General features: G+C 41.7%; 1 protein-coding gene across 6 annotated transcripts in view; it reads left to right on the top strand.

The window, feature by feature from the left end:
• CNOT3 (CCR4-NOT transcription complex subunit 3) overlaps positions 1–15655 on the top strand; it is a 520718-nt gene that overhangs the window by 190803 nt on the left and 314260 nt on the right. For 4 of the 6 annotated variants that reach the window (XM_089652480.1, XM_089652479.1, XM_089652482.1 and 1 more), the window contains one exon: positions 14648–14870. In XM_089652480.1, coding sequence (XP_089508606.1) covers positions 14648–14870 — 223 coding nt within the window. The remainder of the gene's footprint in view (positions 1–14647; positions 14871–15655) is intronic. The other 2 variants (XM_089652481.1, XM_089652484.1) reach the window with 1 other exon arrangement.

The following is a 15655-nucleotide window of genomic DNA, read 5'->3' on the forward strand; positions in this document are numbered from 1 at the left end:
ATCTATTTAAGTTACTGCAGAGTTGTGTTTTCCCTTTGTAGCACAAGAATCATTTGATTGATCAGTATAAAAAGTGAGTCCATGTTCTGTGACGATAAAACATAATTTCCAAGAGGGCAGTTACTTTTTATAGGCACTGCATATATCCAGTGTTAAAAAGGAAAATAACTTTTTTATGCTTTGAAGACAACCCCCCACCTGGTAAAGGTCTTAAACCAAATTACTTTACCTACTAACCACTTACAGGTATCTATGAATGTAGAGGCATTATACGCTTCAATTCCTTATATAGGTGTACTTAGAGCTGTGGAAGCTACAATGAGACAGGTATGAACAAAATTATGTTTTTCAGCTGTTGGAATTCCTCCTAACTCTTAATCTTTTTTAATTTTTTTTTTTTACCTTTGCAGAGTCCCACTACCCCCAGGTACAGGGTACAGCAGTGCACCAGCATACATAATCCTGTACGTGGGGGGGGGGTTAGAGTACCTGTGCCATGTGTTTATGAAAGGTTTTATAGACCGCACCCTAATTGTTTGTGCTTGCGCATATATGCCCTCTGAGAATTTGTGTGGGTGTTGGATGGCAACAGATGGATTGTGAAAAATACATGTACTTATCATTCATGACATTTATTTATAAGACACAACTATTAATGTAGGTGACAATAGATAAAACAATATTGGAATACATTTGTATTGAAAGAACTATCCATAGCCTTTTACTAACAGTTTCCACCCACTCCCCCAATTAGAGGCTTTTCCGCTGTTTCAGCGACGGGGTTTAATAGGCTGCAAAGAACATAGGTGCTGACAGCTCAATGGTCAGTTGCTTACCTCTGGTGTTATATTTTCTGGTTGGCCCTAAACCTAATAACGGAACATATTGGAGTTAGACAAAAAAATGGGAGCACTACATGATTTGCAGGTGTGAAAGTGGCAACATGTTTCCCGTTGGTGCCGGCGTAGCTGATGCCTTTTTGACTGACGTTGCCAATTTATTTGCTGTGTTGAGAGGTAGAATATCAACGGTTATGACTGCATATACAGTTTCCGGGAAAACGTCGTCTGAAAAGCATAAACACGGTCGACATGGTCAATTGACCGAAAGAGACAAAAGGACATTGCGCAGGATTGTGACCTGGAATAAGAAAACAACTGCTGTAAAAGAGACTGTGGAGCTCAATCTCAGTCCCATGAAGACTGGGTTTGAGCTCTATATTCATGTTTGCAGCAATTGTTTTCTTATCCCAGGGTCACAATCCTGCTCAATGTAATTTTGTCTCTTTCGGTCAGTTGACCACACTTATGCTTATCAGACAACTTTTTCTCAGAAACTGTATATGCCATCATAACCTATGGTATTGTACCACGCGACCCGGCAAACAAACTGGCAACTTCAGTCACAGAGACACCATCTAAGCGAACACCAACAGCGAACACAAAGCTCTGACGTGACTCTAGATCAGGGGTGGGCAAACTTTTTGACTTGAGGGCCGCAATGGGTTCATATATTGGACCCGGGGGCCGGACCAAGAGTAGATGAACGATGTGTATGTGTCATCCATAGTAAGTATAGTAATATTCCCCCATAGTAAGCATAGTAATTCATCCCCCATATAGTAATTCATCCCCCATAGTAATTAATCCCCCATATAGTAATTCATCCCCCATATAGTAATTCATCCCCCATATAGTAATTCATCCCCCATAGAGTAATTCATCCCCCATAGTAATTCATCCCCCCCATAGTAATTCATCCCCCCTATAGTAATTCATCCCCCCTATAGTAATTCATCCCCCATATAGTAATTCATCCCCCATAGTAATTCATCCCCCATAGAGTAATTCATCCCCCATAGAGTAATTCATCCCCCCTATAGTAATTCATCCCCCCATATAGTAATTCATCCCCCATATAGTAATTCATCCCCCCATATAGTAATTCATCCCCCCATATAGTAATTCATCCCCCCATATAGTAATTCATCCCCCATATAGTAATTCATCCCCCCATATAGTAATTCATCCCCCCATATAGTAATTCATCCCCCCTATAGTAATTCATCCCCCATATAGTAATTCTCCCCCCCTATAGTAATTCATCCCCCCTATAGTAATTCATCCCCCATATAGTAATTCATCCCCCATAGTAATTCATCCCCCATATAGTAATTCATCCCCTATATAGTAATTCATTCCCCTATATAGTAATTCATTCCCCATATAGTAATTAATCCCCCATATGGTAATTCATTCCCCATAGTAATTCATCCCCCCTATAGTAATTCATCCCCCATATAGTAATTCATCCCCCATATAGTAATTCATCCCCCATAGTAATTCATCCCCCATATAGTAATTCATTCCCCATATTAATTCATCCCCCATATTAAGTCCCCAAGTCCCCCCTGTGTCAATTCACTTACCTTTGCTCCGCGCGTTCCTCTCGCCGTCTTCACGCGCCGTTCCGGTGTAGCATGAAAATCTGTCTCCTATGAGGATCTGTCCCCCTCGACGTATCTGCGCATGTGCCAGTTTCAGGCATTAGCAGCCGATCGGCGATCTCCGGCACATGCGCAGATACGTCGAGGGGGACAGATCCTCATAGGAGACAGATTTTCATGCTACACCGGTCTTCAGGGCGGACTGTGAGAGGAGCCTAGCGGGAGCCTAGCTCCGCGGGCCGGATTAAAAGGTCCGCCGGGCCGTAGTTTGCCCATTGCTGCTCTAGATGACTAGCAGCGCACGCAATGAATGATGAAAGTTAGGCTTCCTATCTGTTAGCTTGGTGTCTCATCACACAACGGAAGCAAAAGCATGTTACATGGGCAGCACAGTGGCTAACTGGTTCGCACTTCCGCCTGGCAGTACTAGGGTCGTTGGTTTGAATTCCAGCCACGGCACCACCTGCCTGGAGTTTGCATGTTCTCCCTGTGCCTGCGTGGGTTTCCTTCAGGTACTCCGGTTTCCTCCCACACTCCAAAGACATGCTGGTAGGCTAATTGAATCCTGTCTAAATTGGCCCTAGTATGTGTATGTATGTATGTGTATGTATGAATGTAAGTTAGGGACCTTAGATTGTACACCCCTTGAGGGTTAGGTACTGATGTGAATACATAATATATGTGTAATGCTTAAATTGTCGGCGCTATATAAGTACCTGAAATAAAATAAATAAATTAATCACTTCAGCTTTCAGTGTGAAACATGTCACTTTCACACCTGGAAATCCATGTAGCGTTTCCATTTTTTAGTTTAATACCTGTATCTTAATGTCTCATAAGTCTGCTTTAAAACCTTTTATTTTGTATTGTGTGGTCAGGTATTGCTTGCTTTAAATGCCTTCCTAGTAAAGTGTACCTATTGTTAAAAAGCATTCTTCACAAGGTTTGGTAACCACATACCAGCATCACCAAATTACATTTATAATTTTGAAAGAAAACTTACCTTGCCATTTAAAAAAAGTAAAACTCCTCTTATCTTTGAGCGGCACAGGAATTCTGTAACCTTTGGGTTTTGCTGTTTGGCAGTACAGGGGTATTTTAGGCCATGCCTGTGTATAACCCCTCCTGTTACTAAGTATCTCGCAGTTCATGCTAGTGTCCAAGGAGGATGTATTTTCTCAGCTACACTGGCTTATCACATATGGAAGAATAATATATTTAAAAATATTATTCCCAAATATATTGACATATATTTGAAATGCTACAATTTTGGCCATACATTCTCATTCTCTCTCTCTCTCTCTCTATTTTGCATGTTGATGCGTTTTTATTTAAAAATACATTTCAAATATACTGTATGTCTACATTTTTGGAATGCATTTAAATATATATGTTAAAAAAAAATCTGAAGAATATTTTTCATATATTTATATATTTCAGGCACTTGTATAGCGCCGTCAATTTACGAAGCGCTTTACATACATATATTGTACATTCACATCAGTCCCTAACCCTCAAGGAGCGTACAATCTAAAGTCCCTAACTCACATTCATACATACACATACTAGGGCCAATTTAGACAGGAGCCAATTATCCTACCAGCATGTCTTTGGAGTGTGGAAGGAAATCGGTGTACCCGTAGGAAATCCATGCAGTCACATGGAGAACATGCAAACTCCAGGCAGGTGGTGCCGGGGTTGGGATTCGAGCCAGCGACCCTAGTACTGCTGGACGGAAGTGCTAACCATTTAACCACTGTGCTGCCCATATATTTTGCAATATAAACGCATTTCAACATGTAGTGTATATATACAGTGAAGGAAATGTTTTTTGATCCCCTGCTGAAAGTTTGCCCACTCAAAGGAATGATCAGTCTAAAAATTGAATGGTAGGTGTATTGTAACACTGAGAGACAGAATAGCAACAAAAAATTCAAAAGAAATGCACGTCTAACAAATTATGCACTGATTTCCATGTTCATGAGGGAAATAAGAATTTGATCCCCTTCACAAAACATGACTTAGTACTTGGTTGAAAATCCCTTGTTGGCAGTCACAGAGGTCAGACATTTCCTGTATTTGGCCACCAGGTTTGCACTCATCTCAGGAGGGATTTTGGCCCACTCCTCTTGGCAGATCCTCTCCAAGTCATTAAGGTTTGGTGGCTGACGTTTGGCAACTCGATCTTTCAGCTCCCTCCACAGATTTTCAATTGGATTAAGGTCTGGAGACTGGCTAGGCCACTCCAGGACCTTAATATGCTTCTTCTTGAGCCACTCCTTTGTTGCCTTGGCTGTGTGTTTTGGGTCATTGTCATGCTGGAACACCCATCCATGACCCATTTTCAATGCCCTGGCTGAGGGAAGAAGGTTCTCACCCATTATTTGACGGTACATTGCCCCGTCCATCGTCCCTTTGATGCGGTGCAATTGTCCTGTCCCCTAAGCAGAAAAACACCCCCAAAGCAGAATGTTTCCACCACCATGTTTGACAGTTGGGATGTGTTCTTGAAGTCATAGGCAGCATTCCTCCTCCTCCAAACACGGCGAGTTGAGTTAATGCCAAAGAGCTCGATAATGGTCTCATCTGACCACAACACTTTCAACCAGTCCTCTTCTATATCATTCAGATGTTTATTGGCAAACTTCAGACAGGCCTGGACATGTGCTTTCTTGAGCAGAGGGACCTTGTGGGCACTGCAGAATTTCAATCATTGTCGGCGTAGTGTGTTACCAATTGTTTTCTTGGTGACTGTGGTCCCAGCTGCCTTCGAGTTTATTGACAAGATCCTCGTGTAGTTCTGGGATGATTCCTCACTGTTCTCATGATCATTGACACTCCATGAGGTGAGATCTTGCATACTGCATCAGACCTAGGGAGACTGACCGTTGTTTTGTGCTTCTTCCATTTGCGAATGATTGAACCAACTGTTGTCACCTTCTCACCAAGCTGCTTGACGATAGTTTGGTAGCCCAGTCCAGCCTTGTGTAGGTCTACAATCTTGCCCGTGACATCTCTTGGACAGCTCTTTGGCCTTTGCCATGGTGGAGAGTTTGGAATCTGATTATTTTATTTCTCCTGTGGACAGCTGTCTTTTATACAAGTAATAAAATGTAGACTGCTTTTAATCTCCACTTGTTACCTGTATGAAAGACACCCGGTAGCCAGAAATCCTGCTGAATGATAGGGGATCAAATACTTATTTCATGAACATGCAAATCAGTGCATAATTTGTTATCCATGCATTTATTTTGAATTTTTTGCTGCTATTCTGTCTCTGTTTTACAATACACCTACCATTTGATTTTTAGACTGATCACTTCTTTGAGTGGGCTAACATTCAAAATCAGCAGGGCATCAAATACTTATTTCCTTCACTGTATATATTTATTGAAATATATTTTGAAATATATTGAATATGGCCAAAATTGTATCATTTCAAATATATGTCGATATATTTGGGAAGAATATTTTTAAATATATTTCAAATCTATTTTTCTTTCATTTGGGAAGACTTAACCCTATTTTTTTGTTTCCAACAGCTCCCTGTCCTGAGCCTTGGCTTCTGATCTTTACTGTGATCAGAACCCCTCAGAACCAGATGTTGAGGCGTCAGCCTGGAAGTGACTCTTAGACACTGGGCTCCGCTTGATGGCTTTCCAGACTGGTTATGATTGTTCGCTGTGGAGTGCTTTCCAGTTCCAGAGTTGTTGGCATTGCCTTTGAGCTTGTTCTGTGTTTGAAGGCTCATTTTCCCAAGTAGGCTTTTAAGACTGGGTTCAGCATCTTTTAGTCATTCTGCTAGGTCTTCTGTTCTTGACCACTTTTGCCAGGTACCAGCTATCCAGATTCTGTGAGTAACTTGAAGCCTTGCCTCCTACCTTTTGCCTATATGTTGCTAGTAGTGCCTGTGTCTTCAACATATCTGATTTTACATGGGGGCGGAGGGGGGTGGTAATAGTCCCACTGTATCAGGTGCTCCCAACACATTATCCATTAATGTTTTGAGATTTGCTTGCAGTACATCCTGAGATAGTGGCGACAAATATAGCCTTGAAATCTTGCTGTCCTCTGGAATTAGTCTATTCCCTCATCATTGTCCTCTTTGATTCTGTTGGGTGTGGCTGGGTGTTCACCCTAGTTGAGAGAGGTTTTTACTACAGTCATGCAGGAATTTTACTCTGGTTGCTTAGTTAATGTTTGACTGGAAAGGGTGCAAAAGTCTATCTATGGCCTCGGCAATCAGACTCTGTGTCTGATCTGCCTTCGGGCACTATTTTTGGCACCAGAGAGTCAAGTCTCTCACTGATGAGCTTTCCCCTGAGGAGTCTTTTTTTTTTTTTTTTTTTTTTTTTTTTACCCCTAAATTGAAAGGGACTGTTCCAGTCCTTGTACACTGTGTGCACAATTTATTAGGCAAGTGAGTATTTTGACCAAATCAACATTTTGATGCATATTGTCCTACTCCAGGCTGTTTAAACTTGAATGCTTATTGGATTTAAGCATATCAGGTCTTGTGTAATGAGGGAGGGTGTGGTCTAAGAAGATCACCCTATGTGAAGGTGTGCATAATTATTAAACCGCTTCTTTTCCTCAGGCAAAATGGACCAAAAGAGATTTAACTGTTTCTGAAAAGTCAAAAATTGTAAGTCTTTCACAGGGATGCAGCACTCTTGAAATTGCTAACATATTGGGGCGTAATTACAGAACCATCAAATGTTTTGTTGCAAATAGTCAACAGGGTTGTAAGAAAAGTGTTGAGAAAAATGCAAATTACCTGCCAAAGATTTGAGAAGAATCAAACGTGATAGGAACCTATTATCCTCCAGTGCTGTCATATTCCAGAACTGTAACCTACCTGGACTGCCCAGAAGTACAAAGGTGTTCTGTGCTCAGAGACATGGCCAAGGCAAGGAAGGCTGAATCCTGACCACCACCGAACAAGACACATAAGTTGAAACATCAAGACTGGGCCAATAAATATTTGAAGACAGATTTTTCAAAGGTTTTATGGACTGATGAGATGAGTGACTCTTGATGGACCAGATGATGGATCTGTGGCTGGATCAATAACAGAAACAGAGCTCCACTTTGACTCAGACACCAGCAAAGTGGAGGTGGTGTACTGGTATGGGCTGGTATTATTAAAGATGAGCAAGTTGAACCTTTTCAGGTTGTTGATAGTCTCAAAATCATCTCCCAGACCTACTGCCAGTTTTTAGAAGACACTTTCTTCAAGCTGTGGTACAGGAAAAAGTCTGCATTTTTAAAGAACAAGATATTTATGCAGGACAATGCTTCATTGTATGCATCAAAGTACTCCACTGCGTGGCTAGCCAGTAAAGGCTTTAAGGATAAAAGAATAATGACATGGTCCCCTTTCTCACCTGACATAAACCCTTTTGAGAACTTGTGGGCCCTTCTTAAATGTGAGATTTACAGTGAAGGGAAACTGTCTGGGACACTGTGGTTTCTTCTGCACAAATAGCGCGGGCTTTGTGTACAATGTGGGTTTGGGTGCTCAGTGCTCACTTTAAAACACCCTGTGATGGGAGTCACTTTGGGTGGGGGGCTTATGGAACACAGCCCCCTTTAGAGAGGTGGGGAGACCCCTGTCTCAGCTCCCCATATCCCTCTTATGTGTAAGTGAGCAGCACAGTGGCTAAATGGTTAGCACATCCGCCTGCCAGTACTAGGGTCGTCGGTTCGAATCCCAGCCACGGCACCACCTGCCTGGAGTTTGTATGTTCTCCCTGTGCCTGCGTGGGTTTCCTCTGGGTACTCTGGTTTCCTCCCACACTCCAAAGACCTGCTGGTAGGTTAACTGGCTCCTGTCTAAATTGGCCCTAGTATGTGTATGTATGTGAGTTAGGGACCTTTAGATTGTATGCCCCTTGAGGGTTAGGGATTTATGTGAATGTACAATATATATATGTGTAAAGCGCTGTGTAAATGGACGGCGCTATATATGTACCTGAAATAAATAAATAAGTCACCCTGTGCCTGTTAGGGGTACAGGGTGGAATGTTCTGCTATTGTGTAGACATGTATAGGTGGGGGTTGTTCATTGTTCACTGCCATGCTGCTGCATCCCATTGTTCTATTGTGTGTCTGGCTTGGGAGCAAACTATTATGGGATGTAGGTGTTTGTACATTGGCTTGGTGGTGGGGGGGGGGTTCCGGAAGCCTCCCCCCCCCCCCCCGCCTGATGGGACTGCCTGCTGATGTGTTTCCTGTTACTGAGTGTGTATTTCCACGCCCTGTGTATATACAGTGGGGATCGAAAGTTTGGGCACCCCAGCAAAAATTTGTATTTGTGCATAAAGAAGCCAAGGAAAGATGGAAATATCTCCAAAAGGCATCAAATTACAGATTAGACATTCTTATAATATGTCAACAAAAGTTAGATTTTATTTCCATCATTTACACTTTCAAAATAACAGAAAACAAAAAAATGGCGTCTGCAAATGTTTGGGCACCCTGCAGAATTTATAGCATGCATTGCCCCCTTTGCAAAGCTGAGACCTGCCAGTGTCATGGATTGTTCTCAATCATCGTCTGGGAAGACCAGGTGATGTCAATCTCAAAGGTTTTAAATGCCCAGACTCATCTGACCTTGCCCCAACAATCAGCACCATGGGTTCTTCTAAGCAGTTGTCTAGAAAACTGAAAATAGTTGACGCTCACAAAGCTGGAGAAGGCTAAAAGAAGATAGCAAAGCGTTTTCAGATGTCAGTATCCTCTGTTCGGAATGTAATTAAGAAATGGCAGTCATCAGGAACAGTGGAAGTTAAAGCAAGATCTGGAAGACCAAGAAAAATATCAGACAGAACAGCTCGCAGGATTGTGAGAAAAACAATTCAAAACCCACGTTTGACTGCACGATCCCTCCAGAAAGATCTGGCAGACACTGGAGTTGTGGTACACTACTCCACTATAAAGAGATACTTGTACAAATATGGTCTTCATGGAAGAGTCATCAGAAGAAAACCTCTTCTACGTCCTCACCACAAAAATCATCGTTTGAACTTTGCAAATGAACATATAGACAAGCCTGATGCATTTTGGAAACAAGTTCTGTGGACCGATGAGGTTAAAATTGAACTTTTTGGCCGGAATGAGCAAAGGTACGTTTGGAGAAGAAGGGGCACAGAATTTAATGAAAAGAACCTCTGTCCAACTGTTAAGCATGGGGTTGGATCAATCATGCTTTGGGGTTGTGTTGCAGCCAGTGGCACAGGGAACATCTCACGAGTAGAAGGAAAAATGGATTCAATAAAATTTCAGCAAATTTTGCATGGTAACTTGATGCCATCTGTGAAAAAGCTGAAGTTAAAGAGAGGATGGCTTCTGCAAATGAATAATGATCCTAAACACACCTCGAAATCCACATGGGATTACATCAAGAGGCGTAAACTGAAGGTTTTGCCATGGCCTTCACAATCTCCTGACCTCAACATAATTGAAAATCTATGGATAGACCTTAAAAGAGCAGTGCGTGACAGACAGCCCAGAAATCTCAAAGAACTGGAAGACTTTTTTGTAAGGAAGAATGGGCAAAGATACCTCAAACAAGAATTGAAAGACTCTTGGCTGGCTACAAAAAGCGTTTACAAGCTGTGATACTTGCCAAAGGGGGCAGTACAAGATATTAACTCTGCAGGGTGCCCAAACTTTTGCAGACGCCATTTTTTTGTTTTCTGTTATTTTGAAAGTGTAAATGATGGAAATAAAATCCTAACTTTTGTTGACATATTATAAGAATGTCTAATCTGTAATTTGATGCCTTTTGGAGATTTTTCCATCTTTCCTTGGCTTCTTTTTGCACATTAATACAAATTTTTGCTGGGGTGCCCAAACTTTCGATCCCCACTGTATCTTGTATCTATGTTAAAATAAAGCAGTCGATCTCCTGGAATCCTTCAAGTCTGGTGCTGTCTCCTCTTGTATGGTCAGCGGTGGTGTCCGTGGAAATACCCTAGTGCAGTCGGGGTCTGGTTCTGTTACACCCCCCCACCAACAGTGCCGACAATTTGGGCTTTAGCCTGGAAGAAGCCACAGCCAGCACTGGCAGTAATGAAAATGCAGTTTATGAAAATCCCTATACAGATTTGGGTGGGACCAAGTGTGATGTGCACTAAGTGGGTTAAACAGACATTTTCCTCTTATGGTGGGATCCCACCAATAAGAGGCTTGAAGCTCTTTCTAGGGTCATGTTTTTTTAACAGACTTCACCTTGCACATTGTTTTAGCTGTAGTGCTCCTCTGCCAAACCATTACTGAATGGTCCTGATCCCTTAATCGCAGTCTGACTGATTCTCACATAAACCCTCAGATAATTGATCACATGGACTGTTAAACTCGCTTCCAAGAAACCTTTGCTCCAGATGACCTTCGAGGGGCATAGTCTGTTATAGTCGTGGATGCTACTGAGGTTAAGAGTACACCTCTTCCCTAGCGGATAAAATCTAAGAAGCAAAATAGCAAGTATTTTCCCTTTTTTATTTTTTCTCAGAAATGTCCCTCTTGTTTTACCATATCTGTTACTTCCACACAGAGACCCTCCCAAGCTTGGTTCTCTATTCATCTGCAAGATCTGGCATTCTGGGTCTTCAAATTCTATTGTCAAGTCCTTCTCTATATGAATATGTGCCCCCACTTTCTTGGGGACATCTGTTAACCTTCATGGACACTCAGAAATCTTGTATCCCCAATGCCTCGGCGCAAGAATTGGTCTCCCAGGGTTACAGATTTAAATTTAGTTCTCTATCCTCCTTCTGATCTGCAATTGCCCAAACCAAAAAGCAATTATATTGCGGCTTACTAAACCTTAGATGTGGTCGCTGCATCAGTTTTTTTTGGCTTTTTCCCTTCTTTCACTTGGTGATCTGACAGTAAGACACCACTTTTATTAGTGGGACACCACTCTGGATGATTGAGAACAGGCGTCACAGCAGCATGGGTCAGTCTGAGGAATCACAGCATGGGTTAGGAGTCACAGCAGCATGGGTCAGTCTTGCTATGGAAATGATAAATGTATCAGCAGATTTAAATACAACAAAATGAAGCCAAACTTCAGCTAACACTTTATAAGCAGTTACAGCAAACAGTGTTTTTTTCCTTTTGAGATAAAGGTTTTACATGAATAAATAACAGCTTATCATTTTAAGTACCCTTGTCAGTGTTAAATGGTTTGCCTCATAAAAGTAAAGTGATACATTCTGCTGGAAGAGCTTGGGCTTTTGAAAAAAAACCAAAAAACAAAAACAGACTTGCTGGCTGGATCACCAGCTGAAAATAGAAGAAAGATAGCTTAAGAAAATTAATGCAGCCATCACGTCTAAGAATTGATAAGCTGTGATATGTTTGTTTTGGGGGTTTAATACCACTTAAATGCTTTGCCGATCTCAGTTGGACCAAGCAGTCATTGGCGCAGATCCTGCTGTGGAATGTATTTAAACTTTTTACCCACTGCAACCTGTTCCTGCACCAAAAGGAGGCATTCATCCCATCATGGACCTCAAGGCCCTGGAGGCTTACTTTTGTGCCCACAAGTTAGAGGAAATCAACATATTTCGTCATATCTCTTCACCAGGAAGATATTCTGGCCTCTGTGTATGAAAAGATGACGTCTTGCATCTATACATGTTTTAGGGCATGGTGGAGCAGCTGCACTATGAGTTCATTGCCCTTTCACTCTGCACCTTGGGTATTCATTATGGTGTTGGCTCCAGCTTTGGCCCTCTTGTACTCTCAGGATATCTCAACCATGGGCTAATTGGACAACCTTCTCTTAAGGGGGACCAATCTGTGAGAGCTCTGGAGGCAACATCTCTCTGATTGTCCATATTTTATTGAGCCCCCAGAAGTCGTCACTTGTTTTAAACCATCTCTTGGAAAAGATCAGCAGCTGATTCTAGACACTAAACAGATCAGGGTGTTCTTTCCTCAGGAAAGTTTGAGACTCTCCAGTTTCACGGTTCTTCCCTTCCAATGCAGGAGCCAACTGACTCACAAATTCTGTATAAATTGTGGGCTTGATGGCAGTCTCGTTCAAGGCAATGCTTTTTGTTAAGTTCCATTCAGGAATCTGCAACATTTTCTGTCATCGTGCGACAATTCTGTGGATAGATCAATTAGTTTAACATCAAAGAGCAGGCTGTCTCTGGCTTAGTGGCTTCAGGATCTGGCTCTGACATTAGGTAAATCTTTGTGTCCAGTGTCCTGAGCTGTCGAAGCTCAGAATTTAAGGGGCAGTGGCATCTCTGAGTGTGTTACACCTATGATGCTGAATTTTAGGAAGTCTAGTTCCTGTAAGGTCTGCCTCAGGAGTTTCTTTACGGGGTAGATAATTTCTTTCCTGCAGATAGTTTTTAACAAATGATTGGCCTTTAGTGCATCAGGGGCCACATCTTTGCACTTGCTGTGGAACGATTGTCAATGGAACAAAATAGCACTTGCACATCTGTCGCCATGGGATTTCAATCTAGTTCCCTAGGGGCAGAAGCTATCATCTGAACATAGCAGAGACATTACTCTCTCACCACCCTTAGGTTTTTTCCCCCCTTGTAGCCATCACCTCAGCTGGGTGTGTGTCTGAACTGGCAGCCTTATCTTGCATCGAACCCATTTTTGATCCTACATAAGGCTTAGACCTTCTTTCTAAGGCTATCTCTGTGTTGGCTCTGTTTGTCTTTAGACAAAATAAATTGAAATTGTATTAATCCCCACCTGGTTCCTGACTTTATCTAAATGAAAGATCTTTGCCTTTTGCCTTAACCTGGGCATTTGACCTTATGTCCAACTCCAGTTTACCATATGGAGATCTCTCTGTTGCCTGAATGTAGTTCGAGTTGTGAGAATTTACCCACCATAGCATTCTTTAGAAAATCTAGATCCTCTTTTGTTATTCCTGAGGACTTAGGGAGTGCTTCACTCACCACCATTTCTAGGTAGTTGCAGCAAATCATCATTTGGGCTTATGGTTTTAAGGATTGGGTTCCTCAAGGGGGTTTCCTGTTAAAGCTTGTTCCACTAAATCTAACTTGCTAGTTTCAAGTCTACGGTCCTCTAAGTAGGTCTTTGAGCTGCAGACAGTCCTTTATTCTTGCTGTTGCCCACCCATCAGCTGGAATGTGTTTTTGTCTTTCAAAAAGGTTTCAGAATTAGTGTCCTTGAATGAACAGAAGTTTATTTATTTCAGGTACTTGTATAGCGCCGTCCATTTACGCAGCGCTTTACTCATATTTATGTACATGCTCATATATTGTACATTCACATCAGTCCCTAACCCTCAAGGGGTGTACACTCTAAGGTCCCTAACTTACATTCATACATACACATACTAGGGACAATTTAGACCGGATCCAATTAAGCTACCAGCATGTCTTTGGAGTGTGGGAGGAAACTGGAGTACCCGGAGGAAACCCACACAGGCACAGGGAGAACATGCAAACTCCAGGCAGGTGGTGCCGTGGCTGGGATTCGAACCAAGGACCCTAGTACTGCCAGGCGGAAGTGCTAACCATTTAGCCACTGTGAAGTTAAACTTTATTTTTCACTCAAGCAATTTGGTACTGCTTTACTCTGAGGCATTGCTGGTTTTGGTGGTGTAGTATCTGGGGATGAGGGTGATGTTTTATTTATTATTTATTTTGCCAGTATCCTGTCCTCCTGTAGGCAGCAGTATAATATAAAGGTTTTAAAATTCCTGTGTTCTTCAATGAAGTCAAATAAAAATGTTACCTGTATAAAAATCCTATTTTCTATGTTCCTTCATATGATCCAAACCCTGGGCAAAAGTTACATGGTCTCTGGCACATGACTAGTGTTTTCTGCATTGCTGTCTTTTTATGTTTTTCAATTAGATGGATTCTTGTATGTATGTTTGCAGAGAAAAAAAAGAGGATCATCAAGATGTAAACAGCATTATTAAGCAGTAAGCAAAGCTTGCATATGAGATTTGCAAATATTGTTTACGATGTTATAAGTTGGTGCCTGACTGATAAAGCAGACAGTCTTTGTGAATGGGAGCTAGAAGAGGCTAGCTGATCAGTTCTAGCCAAGTGTCTCTAAGTCAAATACACTAAAGTCCAAGCTTGCATGTAATTAAATGTTTAAAAGTGGCACTTTTTTAGAGAAGGGTATTTATTTGTGTCGTGTGCATTCTCTTTTCCATGGCACCCTCTATACCGGTGTTAGCAGAAGCAGGACAGGATCGAGGGATTGAAGAGGCACATAGAGAAGCATAGGTATCACATTCGAATGCTAGAAACAATCCTGCGAATGTTGGATAATGACTCCATCAATGTGGACGCCATCAGGAAGATTAAGGATGATGTAGAATACTATGTCGACTCTTCCCAAGAACCTGACTTTGAAGAGAATGAGTTCCTGTACGATGACCTTGATTTAGAAGACATTCGTAAGTGTCCAAAAAACAGTGACTTGATTAATTTTGTTTTTGTGTGTTTTTACTTATTGACCCTCCTGTAGACCCAGAACTAAATGCATGCTGTAAATTTGACTGACTGAAATTTTGAGCCTGTAGACTTGTTCATGGGAACATAGAATGTAAATATGGGATTTACCCTGGCCCACCTTGTTTTTGAAGATGAGTGCTCTTCCTTACATGAAATATATTAGCAGCTGGTGAAGTCAGAATTGTTAATACTGTATACTGTGGATATACATTCTGGATCTAGCACTTCTAGTGGGCTCATGCACACAGACAGAAATGCAGGTGTTTGGGAGTACAGTATAAAATACGCTTTTTTTTTTTTTTATGGCATCTAGGAGCCCCAGTTGGTGCCTAATTTTGCCAATAGGGACTGTATTGATGGAGTATGCTGTATTCAGGCATACACTTGTAAATTAAGTATTGGTATTTACTGGGACATGCCTATGGGCATTATTTCCTGAGCATGAAACCTCCGCATTTTGGAAATGATGCCTATATGTGTACACATGTAGACACAAGTACTGGTTTTTATGCCGTATACCTTCATACGGCAAATTCTGAGAGTGCAGTCTTGATGGCAGGATCATACATGAGCTGAGGCTTTTGGGTAGTGCAAATACAGGCGTGTTTTAAGCTATACTCCCATACGCCTGTATTTAATTCCGTGTACAAATGAAAAGAAAGTCGGCAACCGCATCATCTAGCCACTTTCTTATCTTAATATCTTCCTTTTAAGCTGTTTACATTAC

Source organism: Staurois parvus, unplaced genomic scaffold, assembly GCF_062004578.1.
Source record: "Staurois parvus isolate SC_StPar_1 unplaced genomic scaffold, SC_StPar_1.0 ptg000683l, whole genome shotgun sequence".
Taxonomy (NCBI): Eukaryota; Metazoa; Chordata; class Amphibia; order Anura; family Ranidae; genus Staurois; species Staurois parvus.